Source organism: Arachis hypogaea, chromosome 20 (genome assembly GCF_003086295.3).
Source record: "Arachis hypogaea cultivar Tifrunner chromosome 20, arahy.Tifrunner.gnm2.J5K5, whole genome shotgun sequence".
NCBI lineage: Eukaryota > Viridiplantae > Streptophyta > Magnoliopsida > Fabales > Fabaceae > Arachis > Arachis hypogaea.
Window position 1 is genome coordinate 135594972 of NC_092055.1, and position 17571 is coordinate 135612542.

Sequence of the window (17571 nt, forward strand, 5' to 3'; positions counted from 1 at the left end):
GCAATTTTTGTGATTTATAACCATCAAATAGCCATCAATGATGATTTTAATTATGTGAGATTATTGTGAGATTTTATCCAATAGCTCATTTTTTTTTTGCTAGTTACATGTTAGCCATAAATTAAAAAAATTGATGGCCCCTAAACTTTTCCTTAATTAATATCACTATTACCAATTATTGCTACTACCTACTAGATGGGGGATGATAATGATTTATGAACACGTGGTAAAAATACTAGGTTTTAAAACTTTATAATGAAATTGGAGGATGACTTAGTTTCTATTCATTTATGGGTCTTATTTATTTGTTTTTCCACTCATTTGTGTGTATTAACTCTTTTTAATTGAAACGTGTGCCTATTCACAGTAAAATTGCCCAAAACCATTGTTGTTAAATTAAGAACATGTATAACTAATTATACCAAATATGAGGAAAACTGAATCTTTCATTCTTTCTATATACCTCATTAACGGTTTGGTTTAGGCTTTAGACTATTTAATAACTTCAATATCAATTATTAAACTTACGCAGCTGCATGCCAACGAACTATAACTCAAATGACATAGTCTCCCTATTCTCATCTAGAGGTTTCGAGTTTGAGTCTCAGTGTCTCACTCTTAACTTTGGAAAAAAAACTTACACAGCTGCACAATAGAAAAAAAAATCCTTCTGGCTTGTGTTTTTTATGTTGATTGTTTTACATACAAACTACAAATTCTGTGAACTGGTCCTAGCAGCAACTAATTTTTCTCACCATGAAGCTCAACTATCTGCTGGAGCAAGAATGGCAGAATATAAACAACAGTGTGCTTTACAAATTTACATGTCAGCATGTGTTTTTTTTTTTTTTTTGTTATAAAACTGCCACCAAGCATACACTTCATGGATTTCATCTCTCCCCAAAATTGGTTGTTCAGTTGAGAATACTACATAGCTATTATTTGTTCATCTCTACAATTTATGAAAATTAAACCTTATGGTACTTGTATTTTTGCCCTAAGTTGAATCTATACACATGGTTATTAAACCCATTTAACACCAGGGTCCTCACTGCTTCAACTCCTTGCTCCAATGAAGTATCAATCTGTCAAAAAATATATATTTCCATCAAAATTCAATCAAGGAAGGAATAAAAAGGAACATAATTTGCAACAAGTAATAAAATAATCACACAAATTCGAGGATTTTACTCTTCGAACTGCGTTTTGTAGGTTAGATCTGTCCAAATTTGTTAGGATCCATCAATAGTCTATTAACTACTATTAAGTTCAATAAGCAAAATAAGTTCTAAACTGTTCTCAAACTTGTAGAATCTATTAACTATCATAACATGAGCGAAAGCGCAAAGTATTTACAAATATAAGCAGAAACTTGTAATGCAAGTATGCAACAATAAAAGAACTAAACCAAGTGATGCTAGGTTGAAAGCCAGGAAGTATAACCTGTTTTCGCTCCACTGAACTGAACTTCTGCAGAAGAAAAGCTTTCACATCCATATTTCCAGGAGGATTTCCGATTCCTATAAACAGAAATATTAAACATACTACTAATGAATAAACTAGACACCATATCAAGTCATCAAGTAATAGGAGATAAGTGGGAAGGAACTAACCTATGGAAAGCCGAGGAAACTCACGGGAACCATCCAAATGGCCCATTACATTTTTCAACCTGCAACAATCTAACACCAGTTATATAGGAATTTATGTTCCATTACAACAGGACATAAACACAAAAATATTATACGATTCCCCAAATTTATAAACCATGTAACAAAAAAATTCAACAAGCATTACCCATTGTGGTAACCATGTCCGCCTTTAGGTTGAAGCCTTAAAACACCATTTGGAAGGCTCATTTCATCATAAACCTACATAAAAATTCCCACTAACTTTTAAGGAACTTGTACATTGTCATCGCTGACTACTTTCAACTAGAAGTAAGGTTAGAAAAACATACTAGTAGAATATGACGCAGGGGTACTTGATAATATGCAGCAAGAGGCCCAACCTTTAGGAATATTACAAGCAAGAAAAATTAGGGAAATAAATGAGAGAGAGAGAGAAGGGGGGGGGGGCTAACGGTAACAATCCATAAGTCATTTGTATGAATGTGAGACACAAAAGATGTAATATCAACATATACAAAAAAAAAAGTAGTAAATCAGATAGATGGTTTTCTTGATTCGTTACCAATTTCACCAAGTGTACATGTGTATATCGTATAAAATCTAGCAATTTATGTGATGAAATGAAACTAACAGATTCACCACTAAAGTTCATGTATGTTTGAGGCTTTGCTAGCAAAATTGGTACATCTCCTATAGAACCTGTATAAGATCACAGAAGAAAAGACAACTCAATGCTAAAGTTACCAAGATGAATGAAGCCAATAAACTTGGAGGAGGAAAAGAGGGAGAAAATATTAATAAGAATAAAATCATTCCTGGGTAATTTTTTACCGATTCCAATCAATGCCTTAGACTGTATTGTGTTCATCCGAATCCCTTCTGCTTTAGAAATGCTATCGATTACTTCAAATCCCACCTAACAGATAGTAGGGAAAAAATATTCATACCACATCAAGAGAAGATTATTGTTCTTTTAAGAACTTTTAAAAACTTTTGGTGAATAACCAATTACATTGTGCCTAGTTCCATGGTATTTACTTCCAGGGTTACCCAAGCCTACAACAACCCAAGGAGTATACTCCAGTTTAGTAGCTCCATTCTTTGTCTCTGGTACCGAACAGCAAACCGGAGACCTCGCTCTAACCGAAGGCTCCGTCGAATCACGAGGACGATGAAGGTTCCTGGGAAAGCTCAAACAAAAGCCAGGGGGAGGTGATGCTGCATGCAACATTGATATACTGAAAATTCAAGAAAGGATACACAATAAATAAGAAACATGATGTGCCCATGTTACTCACAAAAACCAGCACTCAATTATCTTATCTCTGATCTAAATCATTGTAAGCTTCAACCTAGAACCAAATTATGAATAGTAAATAAACAAAGAAGAAAGCCATACGATACCACAAAAAATTGCATTTTTTTTTTTTTGCTTCGGAAATAAAAGGAACAAAAAATCAGACAAGCTTCAAAAGAAAACACATTAACTACCCTTAAAATCGTAAAATCTCTCATCACACAGCACCACCGAGACTCTTATAGCAAGCAGAACAGCGGAAAATCATGCAACACTTACAGCGTGTGAAGAAGAAGCTAGGAGGCGGAGGTGAACGGCTTGTGAAGGTTGGCAGCAGCAGAGCGGAAGAAGAGGGCAGAGGAGAACAGAGAGTCAACTGCTGTTGCCTGAGCCGTCGGTGGTGCCGGAGACTGGTGGTGGTGGGTGCTTGATAATGGACAGTTTTTGAAGGTAATAAAAGGATGACGTTTTATTTTTTAACGATATTTTTTTTAAGGTAATGGGCTTTCCTTTTTGCCACTAGCCTTTTGGGTTAAACGTAAATTGGGCCTCAATATATATAAATACTAACGAAAGAGTTTCAAGTCTATCGAGAATACGTGTTCCAGTTGTTTTAACCGTTGATCTAAATTATAAGAAATATATTTAATATATATTAATTGAAATCAACAGTTAAAACAACTAGAATACCGGTGTTTCAATATACTTGAAATTTTTCCAATACTATATAGATAATACAAGATATCAAAACGAGAGGTCCTACATTGTCATTTTCAGTGCTGACAATACTATTTGTGCAAGAACACAATTTATAAAAATTACACATGCACCCATGGTAAAAGTAGTGCTTATCACAAACTCTACTAATTGAATGGAATCTCACCACGTATTAATTCCAGCCTCACCTTTAATGTTTGGTACCGTGTCAATAGTCTCCACGACGTGAGACTATTTAATTCATAAATGTATATGCCTTGTCTTGTAAAACGGCAACAAGTTTACGTTGAAAAGAAACAGAAGAGAGATGGGATTATTCTTAACAAAAAAAGAATTATATTGATTTGGTCATTCGTTATCTAGCATGAATGGTGCTCTTAACATTCCAATTATCTAAGATAGTAAATTAGTAATTGAAAAAAAATGGTTATTTGATGATCGATGTATAGTTCATACATATACACTAGGGGTGTTCCGTTTGCGGTTTAGTTCGATTTTTAGAAGAAAAGTCATCCGATCCAATTTTGTATTAATTCTTCGGTTCGGTTTGGTTCGATTTTTTATCGAAACCAACCAAACCAAACCAAACTAACTAAAATCGATTTGGTTTGGTTCCATTTTTTGGTTTTTACGTTCATTAAAAAGATTTCATGTTCTAATCATATATGAGCCGGATACTATTGTTGACTTCACATAACCGAAATTATTGGATAATGAGTGACTTCAATTTTTTGGAAGATAAAGCATTGTTAGTACCAACTCTTGAGGATGATGAGATGCTCAATGAAATATATATATATATATATATATATTTTCTTTCACAAATTCCTTCAGAGGAGAAAGAGTATTTAAGTTCGGGCTCATTTTGTGTGACAGATCAAGATGTTGGCATTGAAGCTAAGTGGATAACCATTGAATTCTTAAATGAAATGAAATGTTCTTGAACTCCAAATCATAAATAAGTTTTGAAAAGGGAGTTCCAATCATGCTACAAGATTAGTTGTTACTTGTTAGTGAATTGAGACAAAATATCATAAGTGCTATTGTTATTACGGGACAGCATATTGGTGAGAAAGTTTTCATTCCTCGAATGAATTTAATCTCATCTGATCCGGTTTTAGAGAAGACAATTTCCTATTGAACTTTGTTTTGCCATGACCGTTTATAAAAGTCAAGGGCAACCACTCTCTCATGGCGGTTTGTTTTTGTCAAAACATGTTTTCACTTATGGACAACTCTATGTTGCTATATTAAGAGTGAAATCCAAAGCTAGCCTTAAGATATTAATTTTAGACAAGAACAAAAAATGCATGAGATAGTACTAAAAATGTCATGTATCAAGAGGTTTTTGAGAAGATTTGGAATAACGTGATATGATGATGCAGTGATTTTCATGAAGATCATACTCTGAATGTAATGCAAAGCTTTAGTTTATTTTCCCTTGCTATTCATATTGTATTTTCTTAAATGTTATTTGTAGAATTAACAATCAAGAAAATAGATCAATGTTCATAAATAGTATTGATGTTTTTCTAGTTTCACACATCCTTCATTATACTTTATTGGTAACTGGGTAAGTAATGTTTCAGCAAGAAAGAAAGAAACAAGACTACATTTGGGGATATATATAATTGAAAGTTAACTTCTAGTCCCTTCCTTGCACCAGAAGGAAACACATAAAAAGTAATTGAATGCAAGACTTTAACAAATAAAAAATGAAGAAATATCTCCTCTAACCTTGCCATGAGTCATTTCCATTTTGTGTCTCCCTTCACCATAGGCTGCAGACAGACATCTCGATAAACAGGTTCATTTGCAACTTCAATGTCCTAGCTCCAATCAACCCTTCTTCTTTGCTTGTTGCAGCAATTTAGTATTTGTCCAATTAAAAGTGGTCACAGAATCGGCATGTTCAACGCTTGCAAGACATCCTTAAACTCAAAATTATGTGTTTCTTTGTTGAACCTCTCAACCAGTTTGTACCTCGCATCATTCAAATAGAAAGACTGAACAGTTTCTATTAGCCATTCCGCCTCAGAGTCGGTCAGCTTGCTGGTAAACACAACATCCCCACGGATAAGCACCAAGTCCTTGGTCTCAGCAAATTCTTTGTAAAAGGTCACAGTAAAGTAGGGGGCTGCTTGTGTTCCCCTGGCCTTGTAATCTTCAAGACCCGTAAAAAGAATGTGTGGCATCTGCACTGCAAGAAAAGAATGAATATGCATCTCAAGATCAAATTGGAAGAAGAGAAGCAAATAGAGACAACAAAACAAATAAATCGTTTGCATCAACGTAGCTGAACTGCACGGTATATTCAAGTTTCCATTAGCTATCTGAATAGATTGGGCTTATAGAATTTCTACTAGTAACCTAGATTTTTAGGATATACATAAGGGTCCAAGGTCAGCGTTTATCCTATGTATCAAAAGTCAAAACTGTTCAGACTCTCTTTTAAAAAATCATCAAAGATTTGTAACACAATTTTGATTCACAAGTATTAATTAAATTTAGACTAAATGATAAGCAAGATAAAAATTTTATCAAACCTTGAACAAACATTGTCGTATAACCGCTTCCTCTCCACACAGGAATGACAAAATATCGGCTGCCAAGGATAAATAAAGCTGAGGTGAGAACATGAATTCTGGAATGGTACAAATATCGTGATACATATCTTAATAACAACCATAATAATAATTAAAAAGAAAAAATAATACCATTCTGAAGCTCTATGCTCCAGCAGGTTATAAAGTTTTGCTTTCATGGATGCTCCAATATGACCTCTTCCCAAGTGATACTGAAATAAAACAAGCCAAATCATATTATCATAAATAAATAAACAAAACTCTTCAAAGGAGACATAAATTGTCACACAACATAATAGTTTTATGATGAATTGCATTCCATGATTCCATCAAAGCTAAGAAAAACTCAAGCTCTTCAACATATCACATTAGGCACAAGCAAAAGCATTTTTTATTACCAAGTTCCACAAATTCCAGGGAAAAGAATAAGAAAAAAAAAACAAATATAGTAAAAGCAAACAGCAAAGACAAACAAGAGGATTTTGAGTTTAATCTGATCCTTGTCTTAATGCATATAAGTCCATAAAGGAAAGAACAAAGAACTATTTGATGCATGCTAATTGAGTAATGAGTAGCCGAAAATGAAAGACTTGCATCATCCCAAATAGAAGCAATATCATCAGGGTAGCGGTCCTTCAATCTTTCAACATCTACAATGGAATCCAAGGGCTTTGGCTGCAAAGGAGTGAACCCACTGGCGAACTTTGACGTCCTGCAAAACCCAACCGAACCCCATTTCCAGAAATCTCCCGAAATCTCCGGCTGCTGCGATTTCTGGGTAGTTGCTGCAAAGAAAGGGCGTTTAAGCAGAAACGGGCTTCTGGCCTTGGGCAAAGAAGCTATGGTCCTTGAGATTGTTGAAGATACCCTTTGCATCGTAGAATTCAGAAATGAGAAAAAGGAACAAATTTGACGATTGAATGAATCAGTGGCAGTGTTTTGTTTTCAGTGGTTAAGCTTGAAAAATTTTTGTAGAAGACTGAAGAGGATTTGCATATCTCTGGATGCATCCTATACCTGCCATGATAAAAAAAAAATCAAGAAAAGGATTCAGCACAAATTCAGCACAAAGTTTCAAATATTTGATCCAAGTGGAAACTGGTCCCATGAAGAATTTATCTGCTTCCCACACGGGCTGTTCGTTCAAGCGTAGTGGCAAGAATAATGGGACTCATCAGTAACTGAAACTACATATCACCAAGCACCTTGTAAAATATATAACTATCTTTAAATTAAAACATTTCACCGGTCACTTTTAATTTGAAAATTAGGTGTATTTGGTATGAAAAATTTGATTTGTAAATTGGAAACCGGCGATTTCTACCTACATATATATCTATATCTATATTCAGATATTATTATTGGCCTAATTAATTGTTTTCTTCCTTCAAACTCAGTAATATGTGTATGCTTGACATGCGACACTCATATTTATCTTTCTTATTAGAAAACACTATAAACTTAGATAATTAAACAAGAACACAACAAATTTTCAAACAAAAATTATCAAACAGAACCACAAATTACCAAAGCTGCAAGAACAAATTAGAAAGAACAGAACCAAAAACCCTAAACTAAAAATCATATAGCAAAATAAAAATAGAACCAATTATCAAACAGAACCACAGAACCAGCAATCAGAAGCAATTTCCCTAAACAATGAACAACAAATAAAACAATGAACAGTGAAGCAGCAATCAGAAGCAATTTCAGTAAACAATGAACAACAAATAACACAATGAACAACAATCAGAAGCTGTTGAACAGAATAAAACAATGAATCAATAATTATTGAACAACCAGCAACAATGAATCAATAATTATTGAACAGAAATTAGTCAAATTACATACCTGACTCGGAGGTTCGGGCTCCATATCTGACTTGAATCGGTGGCTGGGTGGTCGGTGCTGTACTGTGCTGCGGGTGGCCAGATCGGTCCTGTTGGTGGCGCCGGGGGTGGTGCACTGCTGGCTGCTGGATGGTGCTGGGTGGTGTAGTGTCCACGACCGCGACTCCACGAGGGTGGTGCTGGCTGGGGCTGGGTGGTGCTGTCTGCGAGGAGGTGCTGGGAACCTGGGAGGAAAGGTTCAGCGGCGCTGCGAGGTGGTGGGAGGAAGGGCTTCGCCGGTGCTGGAAGGTGCTGCGAGAAGGTGGGTTCGCCGCCGGCTCTGGGTTTCGTCGAGTGAGACTGAGAGTGAGTGCAGAGAGCGAGACTGAGAGAGTGAGAGTAAAGGGGAGTGGATCCTCTCATGTGGGTAAAAAATTGGATAGTGTCCCGTGTTTGATATTTTTTCTTTTTTTTATTAATTTTTTGTCACATTTATAAAATTAAAGGTGAGAAAGAAATCACACTTTATTCTTTTCAGTAAAACAAAAAATAGAGAGGATCTATTTCCAAAAGTAAAGAGCGGCTACGGCTAAGTTTACGTTTGGGGGTGGGTGACTTGGTGGGGGGTTAGGTTAGGTTAGGTCATCTTTGGGGTTAGGGGTTAGTTTTTAGGATTTTGTATAATACTGTTTCGGTTCGGTTATGATTTTTATTGTCATAATCAAAAATCGAACCAAATCTAATAAAAACAGCAAAAACATATTTTTTTTATTTTTTTTAGTTTTTAATTTTTAATTTATTCGATTCAATTGGTCGATTTAATTCAGTTCGAATCAATTTTGAATAACTTTATTATTATACACGGACCAAAGAATAAGAGTGCAACTATTAAGTATGGCTACTATACAGTTGAAATCCATTTTGGTCCCTGAAATTTGGGTTCAGCCTTAATTTCGACCTCCAAATTTTTAGTTATCCAATTAACACCTTCAAATATTGGATCGTGCATCACGTTTGTTCCTGTAGTTATATCCGTTAACGAAGAGTTTATGCGGCACATTAAGTTAACACAGTGTGCATCTATGTAGCACCCAACTTGCCAGAATGAATGCGTGATGAGTGAATGATGTGGCAAAAAGTTGTTTTCACTTAATTTGACTTCTACGTATATGTTAAAACCCTAATTTGCATGGACTCATATTAAGTGAAAACAACTTTTATCACATCATTCACTCATCACACATAGGGATGGCAGCAGTACCCGTACCCGCAGGTACCCGTCTCGCCCTACCCGGTCGGGACGGGTTTGAACCGGACCCGGAGCGGGGCGGGTCTGAAACGTGGCGGGTTGATGAGCGGGGCGGGACGGGGGTCGGGTTCAGGCTAAACCCGCCCCTACCCGCCCCGGACTGCATATATATATATATAAAACTTTTTAGCAATTAGGGTTAGTTATCATAACCTCAGTGGCTCAGTTCTCACCGTCACTCACTCAATTAGAGTTAGCAACCCTTTCTCAGTTCTCACTTCCTCAGCTCTTCTCCTCTCCAAGACCATAGCCTCGCTGTCTCGGTTCAGTTCAACCCAGTGCCTGCTGTCGAATCTACTCCAGTTCCGCGTCTCCTTCAAGCCGCCTGTGCCTGTTGCTCCTCCTCCGCGCAACTCGTCTCTGCCATCGCAAGTTCGCAACTCGTCGAATCGTCTCATTGCCACTCCTCCGCAGCGCGTCTCTTCCGCGTGACCGCGTCTCCTTTAAGCCGCCTGTGCCGGTCGCTCCTCCTCCGCGCCGCCTCTCAGTCCGAAATCCTCTGCGCTCCCTCCGGCCTCCAAGTCGCGCACCAGACGAGCCACCCCCGTGCCTCCTCTGCATCGGAATCGACCCTCGTCCAGTCGTCCGCGCCTCTCCTGGTCCTGAAACGCGCCACCTCCACCAGATTCTCCCTGCATAGCATCGGTACAGTTCTTGCTCCTATCCCAGCCTTTCTTTTCTTTTTGAATGATTTGATATGTTTAATCTCTGGCTAATTTTGGATGTATCATGCGAATAGACAAAGAAGAAGTTCTTTTGTTTTTGGGTGATAACAGATTGTTTGGGTAGTTTCCTGAGTTTGTAACTAAGTTTGTAACTGAGTTTCCTGAGTTTTTCAGCCTTCCTTTTCTTTTTTAATGATTTGATATGTTGAAACAGCTTGTTTGGGTTGAATCACAAACGGTTCTGTTTTCTTTGTTAACAAAATATGCACTTAGTTGGAATAAAGCTTGAAAAATTGAAGTTGTTTTGGCTTCTTTGTTGATTGGTTATAGGCAGAAGTTGTTTTGGCTTCTTTATCATTCTTATGCATTCTGGAATTTGATTTTATTCTGATTTTACAATTGTCATGGTGTTCTAATTGTGGAGAGAATCACAGACTACATACTCTTCTGTTTCCTTGGTTAACAAAATATGCACTTAGTTTGATGTTGATGTTAACTTTGATGTCATTGAGTTCCTTCAGCCTCATCACAATTTGCAAATTTGGAGATTTATGGATACCTTAACTCCACATTCCCAAGATGGATTTTAGATCCTTCATTCAATAATCTTAGCTCAATTACTTTGGAGGAATGTGTCTGTGAACAGCTTCCAGAGTTTGGTGTATTACCTTTTCGAACTTAGTTGGAATAAAGCTTGAAAAATTGAAGTTTTTTTAGCTTCTTTAATTAAGGAAATATGCTCATGGTGTTCTTGTGCATTTATGCTTTGAATTATCATTTTTATGCATGTTTAATTCTGATTTTATTCTGATTTTGTAATTGTGCATTCTGATTTGGTTTATTCTAATTTTGTAATTATGCATTTATGATATGATTTATGTTAATTTTATACCCTCATGTATTTTAATTTTATTGATATAGGTGTTTTCAAATTACTTCATGGCTAGTAATGCTAGAGAAGACACACAAAGCAACAGTGTTGCTCCAAATGATAATGAAATTGAAGTTCAAAGTAATGCTAATCCAACTTCAGAAACTCCACAAGCAACGGATAATGTCTCAACTCCTAATGAAGATGACAATAAGACTCATGTTAAGAGTGCTTATTGGGAGTATTTTGATCGTTTGAAAGTTGAAGGTGAATGGAAGGCGAAATGTAAGTTTTGCAAGACTGTGCTTAGTGCAAATCCGAGGAATGGTACCAAGTCATTGAGGAACCATATGGATCGATATTGTAAGAGAATAAAGGTGGCAAACTCTAGGCAATCATCAATTGTTGAATCATTGTCAAAACAATCACAAAAGCAAAAAGTGAATGAAGATGGTTTTGTGTTTGATCCTTCATTTACAAGAAAATGTGTCGCTGAAATGATTATTTTGCATGAGTATCCTATGAGTTATGTGGACCACCATGGATTGAGGCGAGCTTTTGCTTCAATGCAACCAACTTTTAAAATGCCTAGTCGAAACACTGTCAGAAAAGACATCTCGAAGATGTATGGGGACGAGAAGCGGAAGTTAACCCTTCAACTAGATGAAAATGATAGTAGAGTTGCAATAACTAGTGATATGTGGACTTCCAACCAAGAAAAAGGATACATGGTTGTCACAGTTCACTATATTGATAGTTCGTGGAAGTTGCATATGCGCCTATTGAGGTACTTTAAACATTTTATAAACTTTTATACATTGTGTTGTTTTCATATGTTGAGCTTGGTTAATCTAAAAATGCATGCATGTTTGTTAATCTTTTCAGCTTTTGATATGTTCCTTGTCTCCATACAAGTGAAGTTCTCACTGAAACGTTGATGAAAATATTGTTAGAATGGAACATTGATAGAAAATTGTCCACTGTTACATTGGATAATTGTTCTACTAATGATGCTATGATAGATGGACTGTTGGGGCGTTTAGATTCTTCATTCTTGATGTTGCGGGGTAAATTGTGTTAGGATTTGGTTGAATTAGTCCCACATTGCTCAGGATAGCAAATGGAGTGGGTGGCCTAGGCTATAAATATGAGGCTAAGTTCTCCATTTGTTTTTGCACCAGTCAGAAACACTTTAAGCTTGTATCTGATTTCTCTTTTCCTCTGTACTCTTTATTAGAGAGTGTTGTGAGGTGTAGTTAGATATTTGCTTTGAGAGAGTGTGGGTGTACTGGGGTGCTGGTGAGAGAAAGAAGTCTATGTGTTGTAACAATTTTCACATAGTGATATTCTCTGGTTGTCATTTGACAACGGCCGTGGTTTTTTCTCCGGTAATTGGAGTTTCCACGTGAAATTCTTGTGTTGTGATTGTGTCTATTTTATTTCTCTGTCAAAGGTGTTTTCTCAAGGGGGAATGGTGTCTTATTCCCAACAAGTGGTATCAAGAGCTTCGGTTTGGTGGGATTTATTCTTAGTATGCTCTGTGGTTGCAGCCTAGTCTGACCTTCCACATCAGAAAAGAATTTTGTCCTGTGACTTGAGGTTGATCTTTGGTTGCTGTTGTTGTTGCTGGAAGGCAGTGTGACACTGTGAGAGGTTGAGTTATACTATTTCATTATACAGTTGCAACAATGTCAGGATATTCAACTGCTGTGAAGCTTGAAATAGAGAAATTTGATGGAAGAATCAATTTTGGCTTGTGGCAAATACAAGTCAAGGATGTGTTGATACAATCAGGTTTGCACAAGGCGTTGAAGATAAGAAGTATCCTCATGGTATAGCCGCACTGCCATGGATAAGGATAAGTTGTGGCAATCGGGTCCACAATTGCACACGGGTATTGGTTGGCGTTGAGATGCAAGGTGTGTGGCGGAGTTAGGTCGATGGCTGAAGAACTTCCAGGAAAAGCCAATTTGGAAGTTGCACCATGAATTTTTAGCAAGGTTTCGATCTGTACCAAGGCGAAATGCTTGGAGTGGTCTAATTCCAAGTGAGTATACTTTCATGGTGGAGTATGATAGTTCTCTGAACTATGATTGTCGGTATAGACAATGGCAGCAAAGAATTATCGGTGTTGACAATGGAAGCTGAAGATGTGTGACTATTTCAATCAAGGTGGAGATTGTTAGGATTTGGTTGAATTAGTCCCACATTGCTCAGGATAGCAAATGGAGTGGGTGGCCTAGGCTATAAATATGAGGCTAAGTTCTCCATTTGTTTTTGCACTAGTCAGAAACACTTTAAGCTTGTATCTGATTTTTCTTTTCCTCTGTACTCTTTATTAGAGAGTGTTGTGAGGTGTAGTTAGATATTTGCTTTGAGAGAGTGTGGGTGTACTGGGGTGCCGGTGAGAGAAAGAAGCCTATGTGTTGTAACAATTTTCACATAGTGATATTCTCTGGTTGTCATTTGACAACGGCCGTGGTTTTTTCTCCGGTAATTGGAGTTTCCACGTTAAATTCTTGTGTTGTGATTGTGTCTATTTTATTTCTCTGTCAAAGGTGTTTTCTCAAGGGGGAATGGTGTCTTATTCCCAACAAATTGTTACATATGCGTTGATGTGCTCATATATTGAATTTGATTGTGAAGGATGGCTTAAGTATTGTTAAGGAAAGTATAGAAAAGATTCGTAGTAGTGTATTGTATTGGACTGCAACATAGAAAAGGACCGAAACTTTTGTGAGTTGGTGTGCTAAAACAACGATCTCATTTACTAGGAAATTAGTTCTTGATTGCCCAATTAGATGGAACTCAACTTATTTGATGTTAGAAACTGCTTTGTTGTATAAAGATGTTTTTCCTAGGTTAAGGCAGAAGGAACCCCAATATAAAACTGTGCCAAGTAATGAGGAATGGAAACTTGCGAAGGAAATATGTGACAAATTGAAATTGTTTTATGATGTTACTCAACTGTTTTCTAGGTCTAAATTTTTAACTGCTAATCTTTATTTTACTTTGGTTTGTAAAATAAAAGTGTCATTAGATGAATGAGAAATTTCTACTAATCCGTTAATTGCTAATATGGCATCTAACATGAAGAAGAAATTTGAAAAGTATTGGGATGAAATTCATGGCATTATGGGTGTTGTTGCTGTTTTAGACCCTAGGTACAAGATGGTTGGGGTTGAGTTTCAATTTGAAAAAATGTATCTAGATCCAACAGAATGCTCCAAGCAAGTTGATAGAATTTATCAGTTGTGTAATGAGTTGGTTAATGAATACACTCAAAAAATGAGTTCTGATGTGTCACATGTCGGTGTTGGTGTTGGTGTTGGTACAAAAGAACTTAATGAAAGTGGAAATGCAAATTTATTTGGGGGTGATGATTACATGGTGTATCTTAAAAGATGAAAAATGACAAGGAGTTCATATGTGAATGTTGAGTTTGATCATTATCTTGAAGAGAAAATTCATCCTCCAAATGATCCTAACTTTAATGTTTTGAAATGGTGGAAGAACAATCAGATGAAATTTAAAGTTCTTGCAAAAATAGCTAAGGATATATATGCTATTCCGGTGTCCACTGTTGCCTCTGAATCTGCTTTTAGTACAAGTGGTCGTGTGATTTCTCCTCATCGTGCAAAGCTCAAACAAGACATAATTAAAGCTTTGATGTGTGGCCAAAGTTGGTTGTGGGCACCTTTGGGAAGTAAAGGTGATATATTAATTAATCTTCATTTATGTTAATTTTTTTCATAGTACCGATTAATTTGTTAATTGTTATCTCTTTTAATTTTTAGGTTTAAATCTTGATTTGCAAATTTTTAATGATGATGAAGATGTTGAAAGTGATCAAGAATAAGGGTTGAAGATCATTTTATATCTAATATTGTAATTTCTTTATTATGGTGTTAAATTTGTAGTGATCTAACAAATTTTTTTTTAATTTCAAGTTATTTTAGCTAATGATATTGTATGAATTTTATGTTTGCATTTTAATTTATCTATAAATTTTAAATTTTTGTCTTAATTTATATATGAATAGGTAAAAATTAAAATATTTAATTTGTACAGGGGCGGGTCGGGGTGGGACGGGTTCGGATTCTGTAATTTACTACCCGCGGGTAATGATGGGGCGGGTAGTATATGCATAACAGGACGGCGGGGCGGGGTCGAGTAGGGCAAAAATCCGCCCCTACCCGCCCCATTGCCACCCCTAATCACACATCTATTTTGGCAAGTTGAGTGCCACGTAGATGCATACCGTGTCAACTTAACGTGTCACATCAGCTCTCTGTTAACGGAGATAACTATAGGGACAAACGTGAGGCACGATCCAATATTTAGGGGTGTTAATTAGGTAACTAAAAATTTGAAGGTTAAAATTGAGACCAACTCCAAATTTCAAGAGTCAAAATGGGTTCAGCTCAACATACAAAATTGTAAAATACACAAGAAACAACAACAATGTGATAGTGAATATTGAGAAAATGGCATGATGGTGTAATCAAATATTACAGAATTCAAGCAATTTCACTAAGATCCAACTTCATTAAAAACCACAGTCAACCACTTTTTATGAGCACTCGATGCCCAATTTATAATTGGATCTTTACATTTAAAAATTTATAATTAAATTCCTATATTACATATAAATCTGTAATTAAGTTTTTATTAATAGTTAATGTTAGAAAAAAGTTAAAAAAATAAGTTTTCACTTTTATATCTATTAAATCTAAAAAGGGAGAATAAAGAATTGATACTATATATTTTGTTGTTATTGTTTGATATATATATATATTACTAATTAATTTTATAAATATTCATCTACTAATTATTAATTTTTAACTACTTATTATTACTTTAATATGTCTCCTTCAACTACTTATCATTACTTTAATATGCCTCCTTAAATTCAAGTGTCAACTTGAGTTTGAAATTTATTGAAAAATGACATAATAAGAAAATTTATTAAAAAACGACATAATAAGGAAACAAAAACTAAAAGAAATTGTCGAAAATAGGACAGACAAAATTATGAAGTGCAGGTAGAACTGTTAGAAGAAAAATGCAGATGAAACTGCTAGAAGAGTGATAAACTGAGAGAGAGATGGTTTTTCAAAATGCAGACGAGAATTCGTGTGGCGCAGTGACTCAAAATACATAAAGAAATGTGAGTTAAATATAGAAAAATTAAAAAAAAAAGAAGATAATAATTTTTTTCAATCAACTTCTAATTAAGAAGGATGATGGAGAGGTATCGTAGTAATAAAAGGAATCTATATATGGTGTTTATTGATTTGGAAAAAGCGTATGATAGGGTGCCAAGAGAGGTCTTATGGAAGGTTTTAGAAAAGAGGAGAGTAAGGATCACATATATTCGTGCAATTAAAGACATGTATGATGGGGCCACAACTATTGTGAAGACTAAAGGTGGTGTGACAGAGGAATTTTCTATTGGTATAGGATTACACCAGGGATCATCCTTAAGTCCATACCTTTTCACATTAGTCTTGGAAGTACTCACAGAACACATCCAAGAGCCTATGTCATGGTGCATGCTTTTTTCCGATGATATCGTCCTTATAGGAGAGTCAAGGGAAGACCTAAATAAGAAGTTGGACTTATGGAGAGAAGCTTTAGAAGTGTATGGTCTGCGCATAAGCCGTAGCAAGACAGAATATATGGAATGTAAGTTCAGTCTGAGAAGGGGAAACCCTAATATAGAAGTGGAGATTGGAGAAAAATCCTACGAAAAGTTAAAAGTTTTAAGTATCTTGGGTGCATCATACAGGATAATGGAAAGATTGAACAGGATGTAAATCATAGGATCCAAGCAGGTTGGTCAAAATGGCGGAGTGCATCTAGTTTTATATGCGACAAAAAAGTGCATTTAAAACTTAAAGGTAAATTCTCTCGCACCGTTATAAGACCGGCTATGCTTTATGGTATGGAGTGTTGGGCGGCCAAAGGGCAGCACAAACATAAGTTGAGTGTGGCAGAGATGAAGATGTTGAGATGGATGAGTGGTCATACGCGATTGGATAAAATAAGGAACGAAGATATAAGGGAGAGAGTTGGAGTAGCACCCATTGTGAAAAAGATGGTTGAATCGTGTTTCAGGTGGTTTGGACATGTGAGAAGAATACCGATAGAACACCCAGTCAGGAGGGTGGATGAGATGAAAGATAGAAAAAGGGCGAAAGGTAGAGGAAGACCTAAGAAGACCATTCATAAGGTAATCAAGCGAGATCTATATGTAAACGATCTTTTTGTAGACATAATATATGATAGAATATAATAGCATCGTTTGATTTATGTAGTCGATCCCACCTAATGGGACAAAGTTGCTGTTGTTATTGTTGTTGTTGTTGTAACTTCTAATTAAGAAACTTATTCTTAGTTAACAACATACATACGTTATTTAAAAGGAGTATTTTTTCCTGCTGGTGGTAATGTTATTATTATGTTTTTACGGTTACTAGCTAGTAATGTTATTACTTATTAGTATTACTTAAGTATGTTTTACAGAATTATCTCGATGATACATTACATATTGTCCCTTATCTTTAATTATTTCTTTTCCAATATCACCAAACTTAAGAAACCATTTATTACTATTATTTCATACTCTTTCTCATCTTTAATAGTACGGTATAATTAATTAATT

The 17571-nt window shown here is 35.9% G+C and overlaps 3 protein-coding genes across 3 annotated transcripts in view; all 3 read right to left on the reverse strand.

Moving 5' to 3' along the window:
• LOC112782724 (UDP-glucose 6-dehydrogenase 1) overlaps positions 1–16107 on the reverse strand; it is a 48763-nt gene extending 32656 nt beyond the window's left edge. Inside the window, exon 1 of the mRNA XM_072230809.1 lies at positions 16065–16107. The gene's annotated coding sequence lies outside the window, so the exon portion shown is untranslated. The remainder of the gene's footprint in view (positions 1–16064) is intronic.
• On the reverse strand, positions 654–3457 carry LOC112782937 (chloroplastic group IIB intron splicing facilitator CRS2-B, chloroplastic). The gene is made up of 9 exons (XM_025825618.3): positions 3208–3457; positions 2644–2869; positions 2463–2547; positions 2263–2330; positions 1961–2011; positions 1798–1871; positions 1614–1672; positions 1444–1520; positions 654–1085 (listed from the first exon to the last, which is right to left on the reverse strand). The coding sequence occupies exons 2-9, from the start codon at positions 2860–2862 to the stop codon at positions 969–971; spliced, it is 750 nt and encodes a 249-aa protein (XP_025681403.1). The 5' UTR covers positions 2863–2869; positions 3208–3457; the 3' UTR covers positions 654–968.
• On the reverse strand, positions 5144–8582 carry LOC112783582 (uncharacterized). The gene is made up of 5 exons (XM_025826584.3): positions 8082–8582; positions 6825–7247; positions 6363–6442; positions 6192–6250; positions 5144–5845 (listed from the first exon to the last, which is right to left on the reverse strand). The coding sequence occupies exons 2-5, from the start codon at positions 7104–7106 to the stop codon at positions 5541–5543; spliced, it is 726 nt and encodes a 241-aa protein (XP_025682369.1). The 5' UTR covers positions 7107–7247; positions 8082–8582; the 3' UTR covers positions 5144–5540.
• Positions 16108–17571: the final 1464 nt, after the last annotated feature.